General features: G+C 29.7%; 2 protein-coding genes across 2 annotated transcripts; one reads left to right on the forward strand and one right to left on the reverse strand.

The window, feature by feature from the left end:
* Nucleotides 1-3,216: 3,216 nt before the first annotated feature.
* LOC119687504 (calmodulin-like) lies at nt 3,217-3,663 on the forward strand. Its single transcript, XM_038101838.1, has one exon. The coding sequence runs from the start codon at nt 3,217-3,219 to the stop codon at nt 3,661-3,663; it is 447 nt and encodes a 148-aa protein (XP_037957766.1).
* Nucleotides 3,664-6,347: 2,684 nt separating this feature from the next.
* Nucleotides 6,348-6,794, reverse strand: LOC119687505 (calmodulin-like). The gene has a single exon (XM_038101839.1). It carries the CDS (start codon nt 6,792-6,794, stop codon nt 6,348-6,350), a length of 447 nt encoding a protein of 148 aa, XP_037957767.1.
* Between the last annotated feature and the right edge of the window lie 17,901 nt (nt 6,795-24,695).

Genomic DNA, 24,695 nt, shown 5'->3' on the forward strand with positions numbered 1-24,695 from the left:
ATAATAATTAATTTAAAACGTTAAACTGCAATATTTATCAAAGTGTAAAGATTAGAGTGGCACAAACATTAACTATAAAAGTTGAAGAAGAGTCATCGTGAAACCACAAAGATTCAGAAAAGAAGACTCTTACGGAAAGAACATAAAAAATAGAATTTAATTAGCAGCGAAATAAAGGTGTAAAATGAATAAGAATGAACAAGAAGCCGAATATCTAATAATGTTAATAAACGGAAATCAGTTGAAAAACATAAATTATATAAAATTATACTGAATTATATATTATATTGCATTATTAGTATCATACTAATTTGATATTAGTAGTAGGATACTAAAGTGATACTAATATAATACTAATATGATATTTATTTTATACAAATATATTATAATATCACGATATTATTATGGTACTAATATGATACATATATGATACTAATGTGATTGTAGTATCATACTGATATGATACTTATATAATACTAATATGGTTTTAATATGATACTAATATGGTACTAATATGATAGTAATATGGTACTAATACGTTACTAATTTAAATGTGATATTAATATCACTAATATTATCATTATATCTTTATTAGTTTCTATTATTATTCTATCTTTATTAATCGTTATCATAATATACTAATATTATGTTATCAATATCATAAGATACTAATATGGTATGAATATTAGTGTAACATAAATATAATGATACTTTTAATAGACGATGATTCGTTAATTGCAGTCTCATAAACATATCTACTAATCACAATTTGTGATTTCTTGTCGTTTTACTGATGTTAGCCTTTAGATACCTTAAGATGTGAAATGACTAAAATTAAATTTATCCCTTTTAATTCGGATAACTTAATAGATCTTTCATCCTTACCGATAAACAGTTCGACAAGTTGTCAAAAAAGTACTTTAAATCACTAGTTAATTAGATTGATTTTTACACTAATTAGGTTTGATGATTCAATTAATTATTTTAATCTTCTTGAACGTGAATAGAACTTATGCGACTGATATGCTGTCATCAAAATGCGCATAAAACTAAAGACAACACATAGAATAACCCATTACTTTAAGGTAGTTTGATGTTGAAGAAGTGAATAATTGGAACAATTATGTACGTTGGAGAACGAAGAATAGTACAAGGAAAAAATGAACGATAGTTGTTGGAAAATATTTATACGTATTGGAGTTGATAATGCAAACAATCTTACATTTGCATTTATTTTCTTCTTCGAGATCCCTGAGGCAGAGGACGCCTATCATAAGAAACGATTATCATTTATTTGGTTTCGCTCTATACTGTTTTAGCGTAAAACTAGTAGTAAGTGAGTTTTGACTTGCGACTCCCAACTAAATTTAAAATTTGATACCACGAGATCCAAAGGCTAGCAACTTTGGGTGTTCTGTACGCTGAGTTGGTCCCATAAGGGAGTGCCACCGTAGGAGTTAACACCATAATTTAAGCCAGAAAAGTGTTAGCAAACACACTTTTGCTTAATGTGAAATCACATTTTTTCAATCGGTTGCTGTGACCCAAAAAATAGGAAATGTTAAGATGGACACATCTCATCAAAGAAGAAGGTTTACCCAAACAACTGACTTCAATTGATACCGGCGGAATTTCTTTGTAATGAGATGTTTATTTACTCTTCTTAATACGTGTGTTGAAAACATAGTGATGTCAAACTTTTATCACTTGTTACCACTGAAAACAACTATGCATTTCTTCCTTTTTATTCACAGAAGTGTCGGTTTTTAATACTATAACTTTTATCTGTATAATTAAATAATTATATATAAAAAAATAAAATAAAATTATTGTAATATCGTAATTGTGTCAATTTTATTCAAATAGTTGCCAGCCACAAATTTTCTGAAAATAAGTAAATAAATTGAACCATATTTTAAAGTAAATAGGTTGACCTGCAGACATGTGCCTGAATGCAAACCGTGATTTGCGGTACGGAATTGCTTGACACGAGAAATTTTATGAAAATAAAAAATTTAATAAATTCAGGATCCTACGCTTTAAGACCGTTTAAATGGATGAATAACCACCATTTTTTCTCTGAAAGTAGGTTTTTGGCACATTTTATTTTCTTTATGTGTGCAAGCTTAGCCATGCACAAAAGCACAAACCCACACAGTGACACCACAAGAGCTAAGCCAGTGAAAATATAATACAGAATGAGCTAGTACGTGCATGCTTTCACGCATAATCGTGCGTATGTGGCTCAGTAGGGACGTCTGTGCATGTCTGTGCAGGTTTGTGCATGTCTGTGCATAACTGGGCTTCACATAGCTGCCGAGTTAATAGTTCTCTGTGCTTGTTTATGCGTACATAACATTTGCTGTGAACGTTTTAGAATTTTTAAACGTCATACCACAACAGCCATCGCCGCCAGCTTAAATGAGAAAAAATTAAAGTTTATTTTTCACGCGAAATAAGTGCCTGTTAACCGCATACGTAATGAAAAATAAAATGCGATGGAATGCGGGCAATGCAAGCTTATACCTCACGCCTTTTGTACATACATATATGAATACAGATCCTTGCACATACGTACCAAAAAAATGTTATATGCAAGTATGTGTGTGCTAGGTTTTTCAATTATAATTTGCAGTGCTGGTAACTTCAAAACTTTAATTTTTTAATACGAGTTTAGCTGAGAAATTTTTATTAAATTAAGAAATTTTTTAAATGCAACCTTAAGAATTTCTATGTTCCACATAATTTTTATGCACAATCATTGCGAATTAAATTTGAATGCATTTAATATTTACAGTTAATCATATTTGTTGAAACAATATGAGGTTCCATCATTGAACGCGCCATCTGTGATGTCACTAGAAGTGAATGGTAGCCGAAGTCAATAACACCTCCGAAAATCTTCCGAAAATTAAGGAATATACAATTTATTTCATTTTATTCGGTCTAGACTTTCCATACACTCGTAACATTCGCTTTTATAATTCGACAAATAAAAAAAAATTATTTGTAAAGTTATTCTTTATACAGTCATTCTTTTTAAGCAAATCTATTTACTTTTGAAAATTACTTAAAAAGAAACTAGTTAAATCAATTTCATTATAAATCATATATTTTAAAATGTTCGAAGAGTAAACTACTAAATTCGTATCTCCAACAAAAAATACAAAATTTAAAAAATAGTCGGCTTCAAAATTTAAACACTAACCTTATAAAATGGAAAACGATCTTACTGAGGAAGATCTCGCCACTTTAAAAGAGTATTACAAAATATTTAGGGACAGTTCTACAGGTAATATAACGCTCGAGTCACTTCAAACTATTATGGCCTGTATGGGGCCAATAAAAACGGATGAGGAAGTGGCGTCGGTGTTCGCACAATATGATACTACTCAAAGAGGTTCCTTAACTTATGATGAACTCGTAGAGTGTATGAAGCAGGAACTGCATCAAACTCCGCACAGGGTCAGTTTAGAGGAAGAGTTCAAGAAACTTGATAAAAATAAAGATGGCTTTATTACTGCGGCTGACCTTCGAGAGGTTATAACCAATCTGGGACTAAATATTCCTGACGATGAGATAGAAGGTATGATTGCAGAGGCTGCCGGCACAGATGGACTAGTCGATATAGATAAATTCACCAAATTGTTCACTTTAAATTAATTTTGAAGCCGATATATTAAAAGAACAAAACTTTGGACTTTGGACAACAAAACAGTTACGTTTCTCCACAAAATACAATACCATATATTTTTCATCCAATAAAAACTATTTCAAATTTCGACATCTATATCAGATATGTTTTAATTGCTTTTATAGTATTCATAGTACGAAAAATGACGTTCTATACAACATATGTACTCCTAATCGTTAAAAACAATATCTGTAGTAAAAGAAGATCATATTATTATTTTTATTATTTTGAAAAGAAGGATGACGTATAATGTTATATTTGTGATATATAATATAAGATATTATATAAAACTACATATAAATCGAATTACGATATAAACTAAAATATTTTTTTATCTATTTTTTTTATCTATTTTTTTTATCTATTTTTTTATCTATTTTTTTTATCCATTTTTTTTATCTATTTTTTTTATATATATTTCATTTTATTTTATTTTAAAAATTGTAAGAACTTTCTGAATTCTGTGTAAGTCATTGCGAAGTTATATGTTGCTACTGGTATCAGTTACTTTAATCAAGTTATTGTATGTATTTGCACTGCTGCTTTTGGGTCAAGTGAAGAATAGAAGCATTAAGACACCCCATAAAGACACTAAATATTAGATCCTATCTAAATCTGTCAGTGCAATTCGAAAATAGTCATTTGAATAAGTGAATAATATCTTTGCTACTCCAACAAACACGTAGTAACAATTCACTCATGGCCAGTACCGTCCACCTTTTATGGAACTTGGACCTTTTTAGCAGCTATTGTTTTAGTTTAACCTTTGTTCAGTTTCGTTTAGCTCCCTTCGCGATTTGTGGAAGAAATTAATGTATTAAATTTTCTTCTTCTTTTAACTTAAAAAAGAAAGTTTAATTTTCGTTTGTAAACAACTTTATATGTATGGCTTAAAATAACATTATAATTAAGATTTTTGTTCGTTGTCGATATTAGAACTACTTAAATATTGGTCTTTCTTAAACATACATTTATGAGTTTTAAGTAAAAGTTTTAGCGAAGCGAAGAGCATTTCTTAGACCCAATTTACTAGAAAAAACCAACTCTTAGTTCCTTGTATTATGGAAGACTGTAGCGTACGCACATTTTACGCCAATAATACTTTAAGTTCTAATGCGAAGATGACTAAATAATGTTCCACGTCCAATAGTGCACCAGATTTTGATGGATGAGGATTATTTTTTTATTACAAGCAAAATAAATAGGATATAACTCAATAATATATATTACAAGCCCAGTTGGTATTTCATTTCCGTGCCTATTCTGAAAATATAAACAATATGTGTTCGAGAGAGTTTGGATGTGAAAAATTTTTGTGGTGGTCTCTTTAATATGTTAGTTGCTTCATAGATATTTTAAGTTCATCTTTTTTTTTGTATAAAAACTTCTTCAGTTGTTATTTATATTCAAATTTACCTAATGATATTAGTATTAGTATTTTTATTAATTATTAATTTTTATGTTGAGGATAGTTGAGTCAGTGCACTTGAGCACTTTTACTCTCTATTAACTACGCAGTTTCTTCATAACCTCCCTCTACGCCTTGACTGAATTATTGTTTATCACGTCATCAGACTAAGCAATTACTAATCTCAGATCTGCATACCTTCTCGAGGAGCCTGTGACCATTCTGAGATTTGATAACGCGGTGTTGATAAGCCTGTCGGTTTTCGTAAATAGTTTCAGGGCGTTATTCTTTTTGTATTTTTTGATCGGATCAATCTTGAGGTCTCTGAGGATGTCATTCGTCCTAATGTAGCATGGCACCTTGAAGAGTCTTCTTAAAGTCAGGCTTTGTACAATTTCTACCTGGCGAATATATGTGTAACATATATTATAATATAATATAATATATTATACGTACATATGTTATATATATTAAATATGTGTTATCATTTAAATGGGAGCTCTATGTTGATATAAAAATCTACTTTAAGGGTATCTGAAATCCGACAAAGCAAAACTAACTTCTTTTTATTCATATTTTATTCTTAGGTGTGGTCCTACCAGTCAGCAGATAAGATGTCACGGGGTGTGATACGTATCATCAAATTATATTTCGATAATAATAACACTTTGTATGACATTAATTTTGCATAAAACAACATGATTTTTGGATTTGCGTTTTGTGTCTTCGTCGCATCATTGGGCGCGGGTTATAACGCAATACTACGTTTTATCTGTTTGGGCATAAGGATTTCATAAGTATATTTTTTTTTTAAGTTCTGAAAAGAAAAAAGAACATTACTGTTTATTTTTAATTTATCTGTGCCGAGAGTGACGCGTCTTTATGGCGAAAAGCAAATATCCCAGAGTTAGACGGATTCGAATAGCAAAGAAAGCACAAGGACAAAAATTTATTTAATTTATTGAAATTTGACTGACCATACAAGGCTTTTTCGAATATTGCCAAGTACTCTTCATCAGTGGTTTTAGGAAATAATCGAATTTTTTAATTAGTTTATAGTCCATGTATAATTTATTTGGACTATGGATACTATAAAAGCAATTAAAACATATCTGATATAGATGTCAAAATTTGAAATAGTTTTTATTGGATGAAAAATATATGGTATTGTATTTTGTGGAGAAACGTAACTGTTTTGTTGTCCAAAGTCCAAAGTTTTGTTCTTTTAATATATCGGCTTCAAAATTAATTTAAAGTAAACAATTTGGTGAATTTATCTGTATCGACTAGTCCATCTGTGCCGGCAACCTCTGCAATCATACCTTCTATCTCATCGTCAGGAATATTTAGGCCCAGATTGATTATAACCTGTCGAAGGTCAGCCGCAGTAATAAAGCCATCTTTATTTTTATCAAGTTTCTTGAACTCTTCCTCTAAACTGACCCTGGGCGGAGGTTGATGCAGTTCCTGCTTCATACACACTACGAGTTCATCATAAGTTAAGGAACCTCTTTGAGTAGTATCATATTGTGCGAACACCGACGCCACTTCCTCATCCGTTTTTATTGGCCCCATACAGGCCATAATAGTTTGAAGTGACTCGAGCGTTATATTACCTGTAGAACTGTCCCTAAATATTTTGTAATACTCTTTTAAAGTGGCGAGATCTTCCTCAGTAAGATCGTTTTCCATTTTATAAGGTTAGTGTTTAAATTTTGAAGCCGACTATTTTTTAAATTTTGTATTTTTTGTTGGAGATACGAATTTAGTAGTTTACTCTTCGAACATTTTAAAATATATGATTTGTAATGAAATTGATTTAACTAGTTTCTTTTTAAGTAATTTTCAAAAGTAAATAGATTTGCTTAAAAAGAATGACTGTATAAAGAATAACTTTACAAATAATTTTTTTTTATTTGTCGAATTATAAAAGCGAATGTTACGAGTGTATGGAAAGTCTAGACCGAATAAAATGAAATAAATTGTATATTCCTTAATTTTCGGAAGATTTTCGGAGGTGTTATTGACTTCGGCTACCATTCACTTCTAGTGACATCACAGATGGCGCGTTCAATGATGGAACCTCATATTGTTTCAACAAATATGATTAACTGTAAATATTAAATGCATTCAAATTTAATTCGCAATGATTGTCCATAAAAGTTATGTGGAACATAGAAATACTTAAGATTGCATTAAAAAAATGTCTTAATTTAATAAGAATTTCTCAGCTAAACTCGTATTAAAAAATTAAAGTTTTGAAGTTACCAGCACTGCAAATTATAATTGAAAAACCTAGCACACACATACTTGCATATAACATTTTTTTGGTACATATGTACGAGTAGCTTAGAAGTCGTGCCTGTCAAATTACTGTTTATTATTTATTATTAAATTATTTAAAAAAGTGAATATTTATACATATATGCGTATGCGTATGTACCACACATAAATTTTTTCTTATTGAAAATCACACAGAATTCGATTTTTTAGCCAAAACTTTTTTCATTTGAATTTTGCATAAAAAGGAATTTAAAGGAATGCATATATTAGCCTTATTTTGTTAACAAAATTAAAAAATAAAATGAAATTATGGGCTGAAAAAATAGCTGCAAATCAAAACAAACTTACCGAAATACCAAAACACATTGGAGCCAACCTTAAAGCGGGGAAGCCGAGCGAGAATGTTGCTTGCAATGCGTGCGCGCTCACTTCCGTGCCGCCGCATTTGCTGCCAACAAGTCCAAAATTATGCCGAAATCGGGCTGTGACCCATGCGTAACCCTCCATGAATCCAATCATTTTTATATTTTTTAAACTTTATGCCATTTTACTTGTGTTTTGTTTGGAAGCATAATGTATGTACGAATGAAAAACTTTGTTTTGCTAACGTTTTTAGGTTCTTTTTTGCATGCGAAATCAATTTTATTGGTGTTAGCTCTGTTCCGCTCCGTAAAGTATGCTTTTCGAAAGATACGTTACGTTCTACGCCTCACTCTGGAGTTGGAGTTGAGTTTGTTTTTGTTTTTCAATTTTTCGATAGAGACTTTTTATGCATATATATATATATCCGTATATATCCGTATATATCCGTATATATCCGTATATTTATTTAATTTTTTCCCTCTTTTGTTTTTGTATAAATTTTCCTAAATTAAGTTGATCTTGCACAAACTTTACTTTTTATTCGGTAACAGTTTCGGTCTTAAATTTAAATTTTTGTGTTATTTTGTGTTGTGTTGCGTTGTGTTGTGCTATGCCGTGTATTTATTGTACTCCTTGAATTCTTGAACATTTTTTTGTGGAACATTTTTATTCAAATTTAAATTTTGCTTATCAAAAACTTTGAGGCAAGCTTGAGTTCTGTTGTCCGTGATTTTGGGTATCACTAGTGAGTCTTTATTTTGTTATAATGCTGCCCCTTTTACGGTTTTTTCGCCATTTTTTCTTGAGTGTATTTAACATTTTGCGTACGCCACACAGCTGTTGTATTTTATTTCATTAAAGCGTAATTATTCTATTTAAAAGTTTCTGCCACTTATAGATTTTAATTAAAAACTGTTATATCAAGCTGCTTCACAGCAGTAGCCTTACGCGCTTTATTTGTGACGTCGCACAAACGAACCGAGCGAGCCGGGCGAACCGGGCGCACCGGACGCACCGGGCGAACAGGGTGAACTGGGCGCACCGACCGAACTGCAGATTTGCGGTTGGTTCAGCCCTACATTATTCACTATTAGGAATATATTACAATAATATTAGCAGCGAAATTTGAGTCCAGGACATGAAAGCGCATTTGCGAAAGGAAAAATCGGAATATTAATTACTTATCTTTTGATGCTGGCAAGGATTAAGGAATTAAAAGGCTTTTGAAGTTTAATGAAAAATTAATGTTATTTGGATCAGCACTTTGCTTTCGACAGAATTTTTAAAAAATCTTATTTAATTTAAATATAATAAACTCTGAATGGACTTTGTTTATAAGAAAGTAAGCTTAAGGATTTCTTTTTTTTTATTATTTTTAAATAAAATTTATATACTTCAATTAATTTACACAAAAAATAAGAGTTGAGAATGGTCAACGGATTTTTATTTAATTAAATATTCTTAATAGAAGTTTATTTTTATTTCTAATAATTTGGAAATTTCATATTCAAACACTATTTCTAAATTAAATGGATTTTATCTTCTGTCAGAGTTGAAGGTTTGTATCGGACCTTTGTCATTATTACACAAGTACAGATCTCTCACATCTCTCAGGTCTCCAGACTAAATGCCTCACTAAACATAGACTATTCGTTTTGTTGACTCTATAGCTTTTAGATATTTACTTCTTAATGTTTCCTACTGCTAATGTGATTTGTTGTTGTTTTCTTGCGAAGAAAATACTTCTTCACTGCAGAAAATCCGTTGCGAGAAGTCTTCATCCAAACGCTGTTCTTTGAGCACTCAATCAGAGTAGTTTCTACGCATTGCATGATCGACCGGCTATAGCTAATGTATTAGCTAAATTTCATATGCAATTTCATAAAAATTTCATACACAATAAGATAGACTAAAATACTGTGTGCACCGCATAATAGATAGATTTCGATCTTCTCCGAAACTTTCACCAATAGTAGATATATTTGGGTTAGGCCTTAGTATATTTATTACTGATACAGTTTGCTTAAATTTTTTCACTGCTTAAGCTATAGTGTGCTTGATCATAATTATCTCCCAATGTCCCAAATGTAACTACTACGGAATCATTATTTTAATATTAAGTTTTTACGTATACGACGGTTTTGTGTCTTTAAGTATAATTACAAATGTATATATGCTATGGAAACACCAATTTTTTTGTACTTTCATATATGCAATATGTATATAAAATGGCAAGCAATAAACAAAGCATTTGATGTCTTGGAAATTAATTCCGTTTGACATATGTCATTGAAACAGTGATGCTAAGTCAGGACTACGATATAGATAACCCATTAGATTGATTATATTCTTTTAGTACAAATTTAAGAAATATTTATCTTAATCATGCACATAATCTTTTAATATGTTCTTATTAATTATTTAAAATAATTTAATTAATTTTTTTTTCTTTAGGTAATTTGCATATTCACACACAGCGTTTTATTCAGAGTTCGATTCGAGTAAGTTTTTTTACTACAATAATACAAAAAATAATGTTAAAACCTCCAAACTTTTTAAAACTTAATGTTTTATTTTTATTATGTATTGAATTTTTAAACGCCACAGATACAAATAGATACAAATGGATTCCGATAGATACTCACACATATGTTCTTTTGCAGGAAGGCAAAGAGGGGAAGCTTGAGTTGAATACAAGTTTAATGATCAAATATTAAAAAGCAATTTATACAAGGTTAGCATTAGATTTTTCTTTCATTAACTTCCTTTCTTATTTTGCATCGTTGAAGTAATTTTAAATTCTACATTCAATTAACTTCACGAAAATGTTCATTTAACATTTTGCATTTTAAATGAAATCATTACGGAATAAGAAATACGAAATACGAAATACGAAATACTCACACAAATTGAAACAGAAACAACTCTCGATTCGAATCAATGCCAAGACCAATACCCATACCAATGCCGCCATGCCTATTCCAATACTAGGACTAATAGCACTACCACCGGCAGGATATGATGAAGTGTGGAAGGAGACTACAACTTTCCAATCAGTCGTACAAAACGATAATCATTGAGGAATCTGTTTTATTTTTATCACAACCGACGAGAACTTCCCATAACAATTTAAAATTCTCTATAAAAGACGACCGACCAATGTGGAAGCTGTCGGGATGTAGAAGAAATAGGCGAAGAAGACCCAGCAGGTATTAAGGAACATAAGATAAAAATAAAAAAAAAAAAAAGAAGAAAAATGTAGAAAAAATAAAGGAAAAAAATTATAAATAAGAAAATAAGTAAAAATATTTTGTGTTGTTCGCATTTATCGTCTGTCGGTCGGTCGGTTGGTCCGTCGGCCTGCCAACCCCAACCTTGACTGAGTCCTGACAAATGATTTCAAGAGAAGCAATTTCCGTTCGAAAAATCTTATGCAAAATTAAATTTTTAACATTTAAAAAGTTTGGTTTTCCTGCATTGCCACTGCTGCTGCTGTTATCCTTGCTGTTAGTATTATTACTGTTGTTGTTGTTGTTGTTGTTGTTGTTGTTATTATTATTGTTCAAATGAAAAATACAAGCACATATACGCAAAAAAATGGCAAAAAAATTGTGTAAAATTATGCTGCGTTTGCTTTACTGTTTCAAGTACAAGAACAATGCTACGAAAACAATTTCACTTGCTTTGGAACGCTCTATGGCATTTGAAGTATCCTTAAAAAGTCCTGACAAGCAATAGAAATATCAGCAAAAACAAATTGAACCAAATTAAAAAAAAACAGCACTGGAGAAAAAGATACAAGAGAACACAACAGATACAAAAGTTACAAAAAATCATCCAAAAAAAAAAAAAAAAAATTAAAAATAAAAATAAAAATTCAAATAAAAATAAAAATAAAAAGTGTAAAGCAAATAAATTGTTGGAACTGAAACGGCAAATGGCAAATGGCAAACGGCAATTGGCCAACGGCATTTGGCAAGCGGTAAGCGGTAAGCAGCGGCAAGAGCAACGCCAACAGTTAAACCCTGCTGCAATTTAAAATATTGTGCGGGCGTTTTCGTTATGGAACAGATAAAATATATATACATAAAGTTGATATTATCTATGCGCACAAAAAAAAAAAAATAGCAAAATAACTTTAAGTACGCACTAAACTAATGCTGGCCCATCTTGCTCCCCGTTGATGTCCTTTAATAAATGTCGAAGCTGTTGAGGCTGTCGAAGCTGTTGGGGCTGCTGAGGCTCAGCCAGAGGAAAAATTCTAGTTGATTCTCTTAATGTGGGAGTACGTGGAAAAATGATGTTCTTTAGTAGATGTTGTTAAGACTAAACCAATACAGGAATAAAAATTTCCTTCAACATAAAATGCAATAAAATAATTCCAAAACAAAAAAGAATTGAGAAGAAATTCAAAATTGTCAACAGTGAAATTTTTGAAATATTTTTATTTGCACTTGTGCTTAAAGCCATTATTTGTCTTGGTGTGAGTCGACTTGACTTATGCTTAGTTCCTGTTCTCAAATGTATCTTTTTTCCAGTTTTTCCATGTTTAAACATTTTATTTATTTTAAAACTTTCCTGTTATTTGTATTGACTTAAAAATTTTCTACACAAAATTTCATAAACGAAATCCGTTGATACCATAAATTTCCAAGCAACACCAAAAATTTGAGCGTGGATGCAGGTATGTGCGTCCTGGGTGTGTATAAGTACCGAGCGTCGGCAGGAGCAGGTGTTTAATGACATTTTTTTTAATTTATTGTCTATAAATTTTCTCTAAAATATTGTTTCTATCAATTTTATGCTACCTTTTTCCTATCGATTAGAGTGCATAATGTATTTGGTTTTTGTTATACTTTTTGACTTACCGGAATTTATGGATTTATTTTGGTCATGGGAAAAATTCGACAAGAAAAAATTTATAAAATGCTATTGAACTCTGGATGCTTTCACAAAAGTGAGTGGGAAATTTAGTACAAATATTTGTATAAAACATTTGTTTCACTGAGAACATCAATAAGTTTAGGTAGGAAAACGAAAACAAACATTATATCAGGTTAAAACGAAGCTTTCGACACATTTCTGCATGTCAGTTTGTTGCATTTTCAAAACAAAAAATAATATGTACATATACTTATATATGTACATAAGCATATATATATTTGTATATGTATAGCTCGTATACAAAACAAAAAATTGTCCCTAACATGTATGTATGTGAATGTATATACACGAAAATTTATATGTATAACTGTATAATAAACATACATATACATACACATATACTTATATAAATAGGCATGACTATACACACATATAACTATATATACATATATATATACAAATACAAATGTACAAATACATTTAAGTATGCATAATATACTTATTAGCAAAACGTACAAAAATAATTAATAATATGTGAGTATTACTCAAAAACTTACACAAAAACATACATACGTATATATCTATACTATATCTATATTATAGAAATATATATATATATAGTTATATATCGAGTATATATATAAATGTGAACATTCATGAGGTAGCAAATAAAATATTGCAAATAAAATGATTGAAATTAATAAGTAATACTAATTACAAGCACATTAAATTAATTAAAAGGATGCTTTTTGCTTATAATTTGAAATGATTAATATTTTAAATATAAAACCGAAAAAAAATTATTAAAAAAATAATAAACGTAATAAAAAAATTTGAAATATTTTTAATTAGATAATAAACGTAACTTAAAAAAAACATTATGTAAAATTTAATTTATAATATGATGTAATATGTATTCTTTACTTATTTAATTAGCTTGTCTCAGCACTTCTGTCAAAGCGAGTTAGCATGCCATTCAGCAGGTCATCTAGTACATCCGACGTAGTAACTGATTCATTCCATTGCAGATAAAGTTTCTATTCACATCTTCTTGCTTCAACTTTCACTTCAATATCTTGGAATATCGTTATGTATTCTAACGGTATGACCAATCCAGTAAAGCCGCTGAACGTTAATTCACTAAAACTTTCCTCTCCAACACTTCCACTGCTATTTTTATGATAGCGTAACATGTGCCTTATAGATCGACTTGTACATATACAGTATAAGATTTGTTGATCGCTTTATATGTTAACTAAAGTTATAAAAAACTACTAGATGCTTTTCCTGACAATCACAGATCGTACAATCGCAAATGACTTAAAATTGTAGTGGTCAGCATTTGTTATTTCCTACTATTAAAGATAATAGTGTCTAAGGTTTTGTGTAGTTTTACCATAAACCCTATACCCTCACAGAAATATCTATGTTTAGTTTTATATCTAAAATATTAGACATAGATCACGTCACATTTTCAACAAAGAAATATACTTACGCAGATTTCTGATTTATATTTATTCATATTCTGAGTACAGTTGTATTCTAAAAAATAGACTTAATGCTTCTAATACTGGTTAATATAGACTTAAGTTCATGATCCATTTTATAATCATTGAACTATATTCTACCTCTTTGAAGACAAGCTAATAGAATAAATTATGTCTATTAATAAAGTCATGTGTTTTAAAGATATAATATGATTATGATTCAGAATATGTTTTGTTATTATAATCTAAGATTTATTATTTAAACTTTAATTTTATTGTTTTAAAACATAAATAATCACAAAGTCAGAGTGATGTTTTTTAGTTGCAAAAAAAATATTTATATATTAAAATAAAAAAATAGGTGTATAAAAATAAATTTTAATAATATTCAGTTTAAAAATCAAAATTTTACTTTTCCAGTTTAAAAATTTAAAAAGTTACTTCGAAAGTTATTTACGAGTATCTATGAGATGAGTTGAAATGTCCTTTATAGTCCTCACACGTAGTCTTGCCTTTTACTTCTTAATAAGTTTGCCATTTAAGTCTTCCTTCCAAAAATGTTAACTTCCTTGTTTTTTGTTCCACTTCACCAATTTGTGGTAGTGATTTATCAGAAATCGTGGGCATAATTTAAATATGACAAGGGTCATATGAATATAAAATTGGTCGGGTGGGGAGGAATATAAGAGGTAAGCAGTTTTTTAAAGACTTTTGGGAAACGTATTTATTTTATACTAACAATTTTTAATGCACTCAATAAAATTAAAAGTATATACTCGTAAAGCATAGGGCCTCTAAAAAATATCAAAAATATATAATACCTTATTAGAGATAAATATTCGAATAATTAAGTCCTACCATATGTTATCGTTAAGATTTATTTATACGGAATATTAATGTTATCTTCTATTTATTCTTTATGGATTAACATTTATACAATGAATATTTATTGCCTAGTAAAGCAAGCCCTTCTTCTTTAGAATTGTTTAATATCTTTTAGACAGATCTCTTATTACTCAGATAACTTAACTTAGTAACTAAATAACGTTAGAAATACGTAAAAAGAACTGTACATTATACTATAAACAATCGTACAGGAACTTTTCTTAGGGCATCCTGTAAAGTTTGGAGATGTTTTTTTAATCGAATGGAAGAGGGGACTAATTCGCTATATTTAACAAGATATAGGATGTCAATATAGCATCTATGCAAATAAATGTTTAGTTCAAAAAAAAAAAGTTTTGCTATTATCGGCCTATTATCGGTATTTTATTTTTAATTAGATTTCTAGGATGTGGCAGAATTTGTGCTGTTTTTGAAGAAGCAGAAGATAATCTAATTCAATGATCGATTACAGGAAAACGGTAGGTATTGGGGCAAAAATCCTGCAAATATTTTGAGACAGCTCAGATAACGCTTGTTATCATATTGGATACAGTGCATATATGTAAAACTAGAAAATACCTGAACCATAATTATCACTGTTAAATTGAGCAACTGAAATTAGTGCCTCTTAAAAGCACTTTTTTTTACGCGTGCTTTCTTTATCTCAGTCACTAAATACGATGATTAGACCTTAATATGATGTTCTCGATTCAGAAGTTTATTGTAAAATTATTTGTGATTATCGCTTTTACTTTGTAAATAAGTTTTGCGGGAATGTATTATATATATAATATACACTAAAGTAATGTTATTATAAGTCTATATGAACTCTGGTACCATAATACGCAATATAATAAAATAATAACATGTCAAACTGTCATTTAATCTAATTGAAATTTAAAACTTTTTATATACAAATCAAAGAGGTGCTCCAAAGAGGTCTTCTTCGGTAATTCCTGTCTTGTATGCGTTTGACGTTATAGTTAACTATGACTTGTTGTTGGGTCATCTGCGATAGTTCTACAATATGACCGTGATGACTAGGACATGTAGGTCTAATGAAACATTATTACTGAATTTCAACACTTAATAATGTTAACTATTCGATTTCAATACAAAAATATTTCAATTCAATATTTCAATTCAATATTTCATTTCAATATTTCAGTAAAAGCTGTAAGGATATTAAAGCTGCGACAAGACTGAAGTTAATTATTTTGCGTGCTCTTAATTTTAATTGAAATAATAATATTTTGAATTATTATAATTAAAATTAAATTAAAACTATTATATTAAGCGTGTACGTAAACAAAATGTGTTTAAAGTTTATTGATGAAAAAGTGTTATTTATTTCAAATTAAAATTTGTAATTTATTTACTTTGCTTGTTTTTTTTTTATTATGTGTATCATGCACAGATTTTTTTTAAATTTTATAAATAAATTTAATTAAGTTTGTTACGTTAACTGAGTTCATATACTGAAAATTCATTATTTTTACTTTAGAATAAAAATTTACAATAATTATAATATTTTTCAATATTTCAGTGAATAATTTGAGTAGTTGTATTTCAAGTCACATCTTTCATATTATAAACAATCATATTTAATACATATATACGTATATATTTAATTACATTTATTTAATTTTATTTAAATTAAAAAATATTCAAAGCTTACCTATGAAATGTGATTTTATATATAAATATTTATTTATAAATTATTGAAATATAATAATTTATTTATTATTTATTATTTATTTATAATTTAGTTACAAAATATGTCAAAAAGGGCGCATAAGTTTTGTTTAGTTCTCTAACTGTCTTATTATTGCGTCTATGTTAGTATCTATGTTAATCAGTGTTAAGGATATTTATAAGTCGTTGGGATTATAATGGCACTTGTATTATCTAAATAAGTGATCGAAATCGGCAAAGGGAAATATATGACTCACAATTGCTCTTTAGGAATGAACTTAATTAACTTTTTCATGCATATAGGTACATATATATATGTATATATTTTGATTTCCACATATACTATTCAACTGATATACCTTGTAAAAATTTTGATAACATGAAAATTCTAACAAAGGATTCTAAATATCTGTTGTCAAATATCCAACTTCAAGAAAATATTTATTTTTGCAAAATATTTATTTTAAATTTCACTTCTAAATAAATGTATGCGGTTATTTTACTGAGTTTCTTGGATTGACCATTCATCGGTTTTCGATATTACAAATTATCCATAATTAATGAGTTCTTGTGTTAACCAACTATTTTGAGTATTGCAAATTATCCATCATCGGTCAGTTTTTGGGCTAACTATATAGCTGTATAGGATCCTGGCCAACATTCATCATCAGTGTATTCAAGTGTTTCGGGTACGGCTAAATATTCATTATTAGCAATATTTGAAATCATTTTTTGATTTCATTATCTGCACATAATTTTTGGACACCAATTGTTAAAAATGATGTCCGACTTTATTTAACAGTATTAACACACAAAGCCGATAATAAATTAATTTGTCTTAAGCAAATATAGATATCACTAGTGATCTTTGGAAAAATCGATTGGCTTAATTCTATATATAAAAGTTTGGAACTTCTAATATCTCAAGTTGGACCCTATCAAATTAGAACCTTAGACAAGGTTCAAATTTAAAAAAGTCTAATTTAACAGAAAAAAGCTAAACATATTTAATATATTAAATAAATATTTGGTGTTTCTTTAACTGTATGAGAATGATAATAGAAGACAGAAATATTGTTGGAATGAAATTTTTTTTATTATAATCTGGTAGATTATAACATGATATATGTCTACCGCAGATACGAGTTACATGGTCCAGTTGATGAGTTCAATACTGGCTTTCAATGCTTAAAGAGTTGCTGATTTGCCATAGCCCCATAAAAAGTAGTCGAGGGGCGTTTAATCGCACAAACGAGTGGCCAGGACAGGTCCACTTCTGGAAATAAAATTGTTACCAAATTCATTTCGCAATAAGTCCATTGTAGGTTAAGTTGAGCCGCGAAGTCTTGTTAAAATCAAATGTCGTCGATGTTTAACTGATGAATTTTTGGAATTAGAAATTCAGTCAATATGGTTCGATAGCGTTCGTAGTTTATCGTAACGGCAGCTCTTTCCTCATTTCGGAAGAAATAAGGACCGATGTTGCCGTCAGCGTTCAAACTGCATCAAACAGTCAATTTTAATGGATGCGATAGTGATACGTTAACGGATTATCTTAGTTCCATATACGGCAATTTCGGTTATTGACGTAGCCATCGAGGTCTTGGATTAAGTTGGCCGTAAAATGGATGAAGTATTCTATGAACTTCGTGTATATGGTAGACATATTTTTTTCAAAGTATATTTCCACTATTTGGAAGTATATGTCCAGCGTTGCACTATTCATGGTAAATTGCCAAACCTTACTGAACAGAAATGTCAGCACAGTTTGATATTCTCAGCTGTCAAATCATAGTAATCGATATCGATAGTTTTCATGTAGCTAGAAAAACACCCGTTATATGTTATATTTAAAGAAGTTTAATTTAAAAATGTTGTATTATTTAAGAACGCAATATATAACTTTAAAATTGTTTGCAAATATAATTAAAAATTAAAAAAATTTTAATTTAATGAATCTCAGTTATTCTTTGTGTTTCTTTCGGCTTTTATAAAAAGTAATAAATTCTTAAAAATAACAAGAAAAAGGGATATAAGTAAATAAAGAGTTTTCAAATGCTTTTTCAGCAAAAGGACAATCATCACATTTTGAACATTCGGAAAGCATTTTTCTTTCAAGTGCAACTTCAGAAAGTTAAATTTAAAGAGTAAACAAAATTACAAGTTGAAAAAAAATACTAAAATCTAATTAAAATTAATTTAAAAATTATTTAAACATTTAATGAAAAAAAAAAAAATTACTGGCAATGTCAAAAAGGTAAAGCAATCGAATGCGAAGTTGGTACGAAGAAAAAGTTTGTGGACAAGATTTTTTTTTATTTTTTTTTCTGCAGAGTGCATAAATATTTTGTGCCAGGTCAAGACATTGAACCTTAATGAGACCCTTTTTTGCTTAACTTTGAGTGGATTTCCACTGATTTCGTATTCTTTTTGAACACTTTTGACTTCCCTGCACATACAGAAAAAAACGCGATGAGGAGACATGAAACGGACTTGGCTTCAGTTTTTTTGATCACTTTTGGTTACTTTTTGGCCTCACCGAATTTTTCCGTATCTGACGAGTCCGTGCATATATTTAATTTTAATTTTTATTATTTCTTTTATATATTTTTTATTTTCTGTGCTCTGCTGAAAGTTAACATGGTTATCATGCACCGAAAAAGAAATGAAGGAAGCTCATAAAATGATTATGATATTTTTCTCTTTTTCGTCGCTTTTGTATATTTTTTCAGTGTAACGCAATCATGAAAGAACCCTTTAGTTGGCTTCAAAGGATGGTTAGTAGAGGGTTACGTTTTTGAACATTTTTGAACATTTTTGAACATTTTTTTCATTCTTTGTATTTATTTTATGTGGACGGTCTTTTTGTGCGATTTTTATTCTTATTTTACACTGCCAATCTGTTTCGCTTTTCTTGATTGTGTAAATGGAAAGAGTATCTCACAAAAAAGGAAGAAAAATAAAATAAAAATTGTCTATAAAACGGAATATTTAATTTAATGGATTTTGGTTGTATGCCCAAACGAAAACGGATACCCACACACATCCAGATTTACTTATAAGGCAAGGATATCACGCAAGAGTGCCGCTCTACTCAATATTAGCACCAAGTTAAGCACACAATTGTAACAACAAAATAAATACTAACATTTTCGTGTAGATCATACTAACTGTTTTGTGTACGCTACACTCGGTCCATGAGGACCGCATTGGTTTACATGTAAACTGTGTTTTATTTATTAATAATAATTATGGTTGAAGTAGTGTAACAGATCATATTACAGATCATATTAATTGTTTTGTTTACCCTACACTTGATTAATGATGATTGCGATAGCTTATATAGAAGCAATATTTGTATATATTGATATAATATATGTTTGATATATTCGAAGTTAAATGAAATAATTTGAGGATAGTGATTTTTACATTAATTTTATAGATATTATTATATCATTTCATTGCAAAATACATTCATTTGAAATAAAAATCGCACGTCCCCAAATCTGCTCAATTTGGGCAGTAGTTAACCTTATTGACGCATGTAGAGATGGTTGCGAATACATTAGCTTCTTATACATACCTATGTACAAGAAGTTCTATTTCTTTTGGGAAAACCTCGTGAATAAATGCAATTTTAAATTATTATTAAAGTAAAGTGTATTTTACTCTATCCTAATCCCTATAGCCGATCCTAACGGAATCGTCTTAAATTTTTAGTTTGTTTTAAAGTTGAAAGTTAGCTTTCATTACTTTGATGAATATATGGTATATATATATATATCTGTTTATATGTTAATACATTTATAAAGTTATTATTACCATTTACACAGATTAATTGAGGTCTGTGCGTGGCTACGACCAGCCAGCTCTACTAATATTATGTTCCGAATATATTGCAAGTGTCCAGCAAAAGGAGGCTATTTCTTTGAAGACAGCACCTTATTGTCTTATGTCTACTTCATAAAAGTCAATTTATGAGTGTATTATTTATTAGTCAATTAACAATTTCAAGTTAACTCTACTTTACCTGTTATGGAAACTATCGAAACTTGATATATTTTCAATATAACCTATGGCATCAAAAACGAAATACATACTCTCGTTGACAATGAGGAACTGATCCAAAATATTGCATCCAAGCTAGTTTTTGAGTGCATTATTAACTTAGTAATTTATAGTCATTATAGTCATTATAGTCATAGGTCATTATTAGTCATTGGAACTAGCGAGATATGGTGTGTTATTTTTTTATAAATCGTGAGGCAATGTACAAAACTTTTCGTCATAGGTCATTATTGGTCATTGGTCATTCTCATAAATACTGAGAGAATCTACAAAACTTTTCGTCAGATTTAGTTTGTGTGTATATTATCAACTTAGTAAGTAATAGTTTTATCTTTACTCTGCTTTGTTTTCTCAGTCATGTTAAACAGAAAGACTCAGTATCTTTAAAACAAAACCGTGCGTATCTAATTCTGTATGTAGGAGTAACAAATGTTAATTCACCTGATATTCACTTTTTATCACAAGCAAAGAAATTTGTCTAACTCTACTACAGCAGTTAGGTTGCTATTCAATAATTAAATTCTTACACTTCTGCCTTAATCCACATGACAAAGTTAGAAGTATCGGAAATAATATCGATACCGACAGTACACTGTTTTGTAAAGCGTCTTAAGCACGTGCTTACCTTACCCTATATAAACTCCTATAGATCATGTCTAACGGTGCCTGAGAAAGAGGGAATATATCCAGATTTATTTGGGACATATGATTGAATATATACACGCGTAATTCTTCAAATTGCTACACAACAAGTGAAACATAAAGTTCTTACTTCAATCAACCGTATCCGTGTCTAGTTCTTTGAGAAACACTATCCACTCTCCCTCATCTGTCAGGAATGTTGAAGCGGATATGATTTCTAGCCAATAGAGAATGGTTCGAGTACATACTCACCTACCACTAATGCAAGACAATCACACTTTAAATATATAATATCTAGTTATATGCATTCAATCCGCCCTTCTACGAGCACCAATTACCCATTTCACACCCCCGCAGTGGCAATGAAGCGAACTAACTTGAAATGCGCACTTCGCGAAGTGTAGGGTTTGATAAGCTAAACAAGATAAATCGTAAAAATTTGTATCTTTAATCTATTCGTGTGTTACTTTTACATTTCGTTGACTCGAGTTTTTTTATTTGTGCACGCATATATTTTTATCCGATTTTCCATTGTGCGTGAGTATTTGTTTAAGCATTTTTTTCATCGATGTTTTTTGTTTGAGCTTCTAAATTATTTGATTTTTTTTCGCATTTTTATGCTTGTTTATCATTTTATAGATCAAAATTGTGGTAAACCTCTTTTCAAAATTTCACAATCACTATTGCGGTATCAAGGAAATCCTTTTTGTTTTTATTTATATAATTGTAAGTTGTTGGACGGATGTGGGGAGTGGGTGTATGTGTGTGTTGTATCTGTGTCTGTGTGTATCTGTGTTCATGTGTTTCAGCATTTTAAATTTGTGAGTGAGCATTTGTGCTTATTCTGTGGCATCCCTTGACCGCTCCGTTATTTATTTTTCGGTTTTTGCGGTTTATTTTCATGTTGTAGTATCAGTGCCAGTGCTCTGTAATGATGTTCCCGACTTCAAGAAACGCAATGGGGTAAACATTTCTCCAGCACAGCTCTGTATGCGTTCGTGTGTCGGTGCGTATGGGTTTATGGATTTTAACGAGGCTAACGAAGGTACAAAATTAATGCAAACAAAAATTTAATATGCAAATTAATTCAACGACGAGTTTTACATTTTTACATGTTTTTTTCATTTAATTTAATTTTTATAAATACTTCTTTCTGTTGTACATATTATTTGGTTGTTCTATTTTTTTTGTTTTTTGTTTTGTGCTTTTACTAAAATTTATTTTTTAATTTGCTTTGTCTGTGCCTTTTATTGGCCATATTTTTAATCTAATTGACGTAATTATATTTTTGCCATTTATGCCTAATAACAATCGGTTTGAGGAGTATTCCCGCACAGATTATGTTGTAATGGAGAAAATTTTTGTAATAAATTTTTAAATAACTTTACCCATTAAAAAGTTTGTTGAAGCCTACTGACATAAATTTTTCTCCCGGAGTATTTTTTCACATATACGTTTCATATTTCATGTGAGAATATATGAAAAATACATATGAAAAAAATAAAATAAAATAGATAAACATTTTTATTATTTAATTAGCAATAATTGTTTTAACTTTAAATTTAATAAAACGTCCCAACCTCATTAATTAACATAATTAATTTGAGAATTGAAAATGTCATACCCTTAAAAAAAAGGATGTTCTTTTTATATAAAATTAATAGTAATTAACACATGTACACCCAGTCAAATGGTTTAAAACAAAACCCTTCTTATTGAAAAAAGCGTATTCCACATATGCGAAATATCTTCTCCTACACGGAGAACCAACTACAAGGGCATCTTTGAATTCTTTCTTCAAAATGGATTTCTCTAAGAGAAATAAAAGGAAGTACACATGGACTTCACATAGCGTTTTACACTTCTTTTAGGATAAGATTGGTAATATAGGATTCGACGTTTACAAAATAGCTGAAAAGTTTGCGAGAGAGACTACACAAACTTCATAGAACCCAAACTCTTTGGTGGAATTTGTACAGTATACTCTCAGACTATTTTGGTACTAAGAAATATAGAATATAAAGTGATCAAAAAAAACTTGAGCCGCTACAAACTTCCTTCATAGAATCCAAACGTTTTGGTGGGATTTGTACAGTCCACTCTCAGACTATTTTGCTACTAAGAAATATAGAATATAAAATGTTCAAAAAAACTTGAGCCGCCACAAACTTCCTTCATAGAATCCAAACATTTTGGTGGGATTTGTGCAGTCCACTCTCAGACTATTTTGCTACTAAGAAATATATAATATTAAATATTCAAAAACAACTTGAGCCGCCATAAACTTCCTTCATAGAACCCAAACACTTTGGTAAGATTTGTACAGTCCACTCAGACTATTTTGGTACCAAGATATATAGAATATCAAATTTTTAAAAAAACTTGAACCGCCATAAACTTCCTTCATAGAACTATTTTCAGACTATTTTGGTTCTAAGAAAAAAAAAGGCTCAAAAAAAGCTTGAGCCGCCTTAAGGTAGTGTATACAACTCATACGAATAAAAAACAAATGAAAGGTTACTCAATATAAATAGATTAATCAGATTAATATTAACAATTCAATATGGTACTGATAGAGACTTTGCCAAAATCGTTAACATTAATAGCAATCAAAACTTTTTTAAAATATGCTTTTCGTCTGAAAAGAATGTATAGTACATTGATATTCTTCTTCTTACAACACGAGAACGCTCTAGCGATACCGTTTTGAAATGATTCAGAAAATAAAAACCAAATCGCAGCGTGTTTTATAACCCAGTCCGAAAGTCGACATTGTCAACTGTTTCCAGGATTGGAAGAAATCTTGGCATAATAGATCATATCAAATCTTCACACAAAGGATTACTCATATATCGACAATTGATTTTTCTTATCTTTCTTAATATAAAAACCAGTACCAAGTTTTTGTCCTAGATTTGTCTGTCCCCTTCATGAGATGATTAAAATGTAAATAATAAACTAATAAATATAAAACAATTTAAAGAATTTTTGAAACTTTTGAGAAGTGAAAACTTTATTTAATTGTTATACAAATTTCAATTACTTCTTTGTCTTCTTCTTCGTCTTCTTCTTCTTCTTCTACTGCAGTTGTCAACAGTGAGCGTTGTGCGTTTTAGGTAATTTGATTAATTATAATGTATGGGAAAGAAAGTTAAACTTTGAAGTGTTCCATGTTCCAACTTGCCATGTCGTACTCGTATCTATTTCAGTTTTGAAATATTCTAAAAATAAAGTTAACAAAACTTAAAAAAAAATGTATTTTTTTATTTTATATCTCACTGTTTTC

This window comes from Teleopsis dalmanni, chromosome X, assembly GCF_002237135.1.
Source record: "Teleopsis dalmanni isolate 2A chromosome X, ASM223713v2, whole genome shotgun sequence".
In the NCBI taxonomy this organism is placed as follows: domain Eukaryota; kingdom Metazoa; phylum Arthropoda; class Insecta; order Diptera; family Diopsidae; genus Teleopsis; species Teleopsis dalmanni.

Coding starts and splice junctions, on each gene's coding strand:
- LOC119687504 (XM_038101838.1), top strand. CDS start 3,217: ATGGAAAACGATCTTACTGAGGAAGATCTCGCCACTTTAAAAGAGTAT.
- LOC119687505 (XM_038101839.1), bottom strand. CDS start 6,794: ATGGAAAACGATCTTACTGAGGAAGATCTCGCCACTTTAAAAGAGTAT.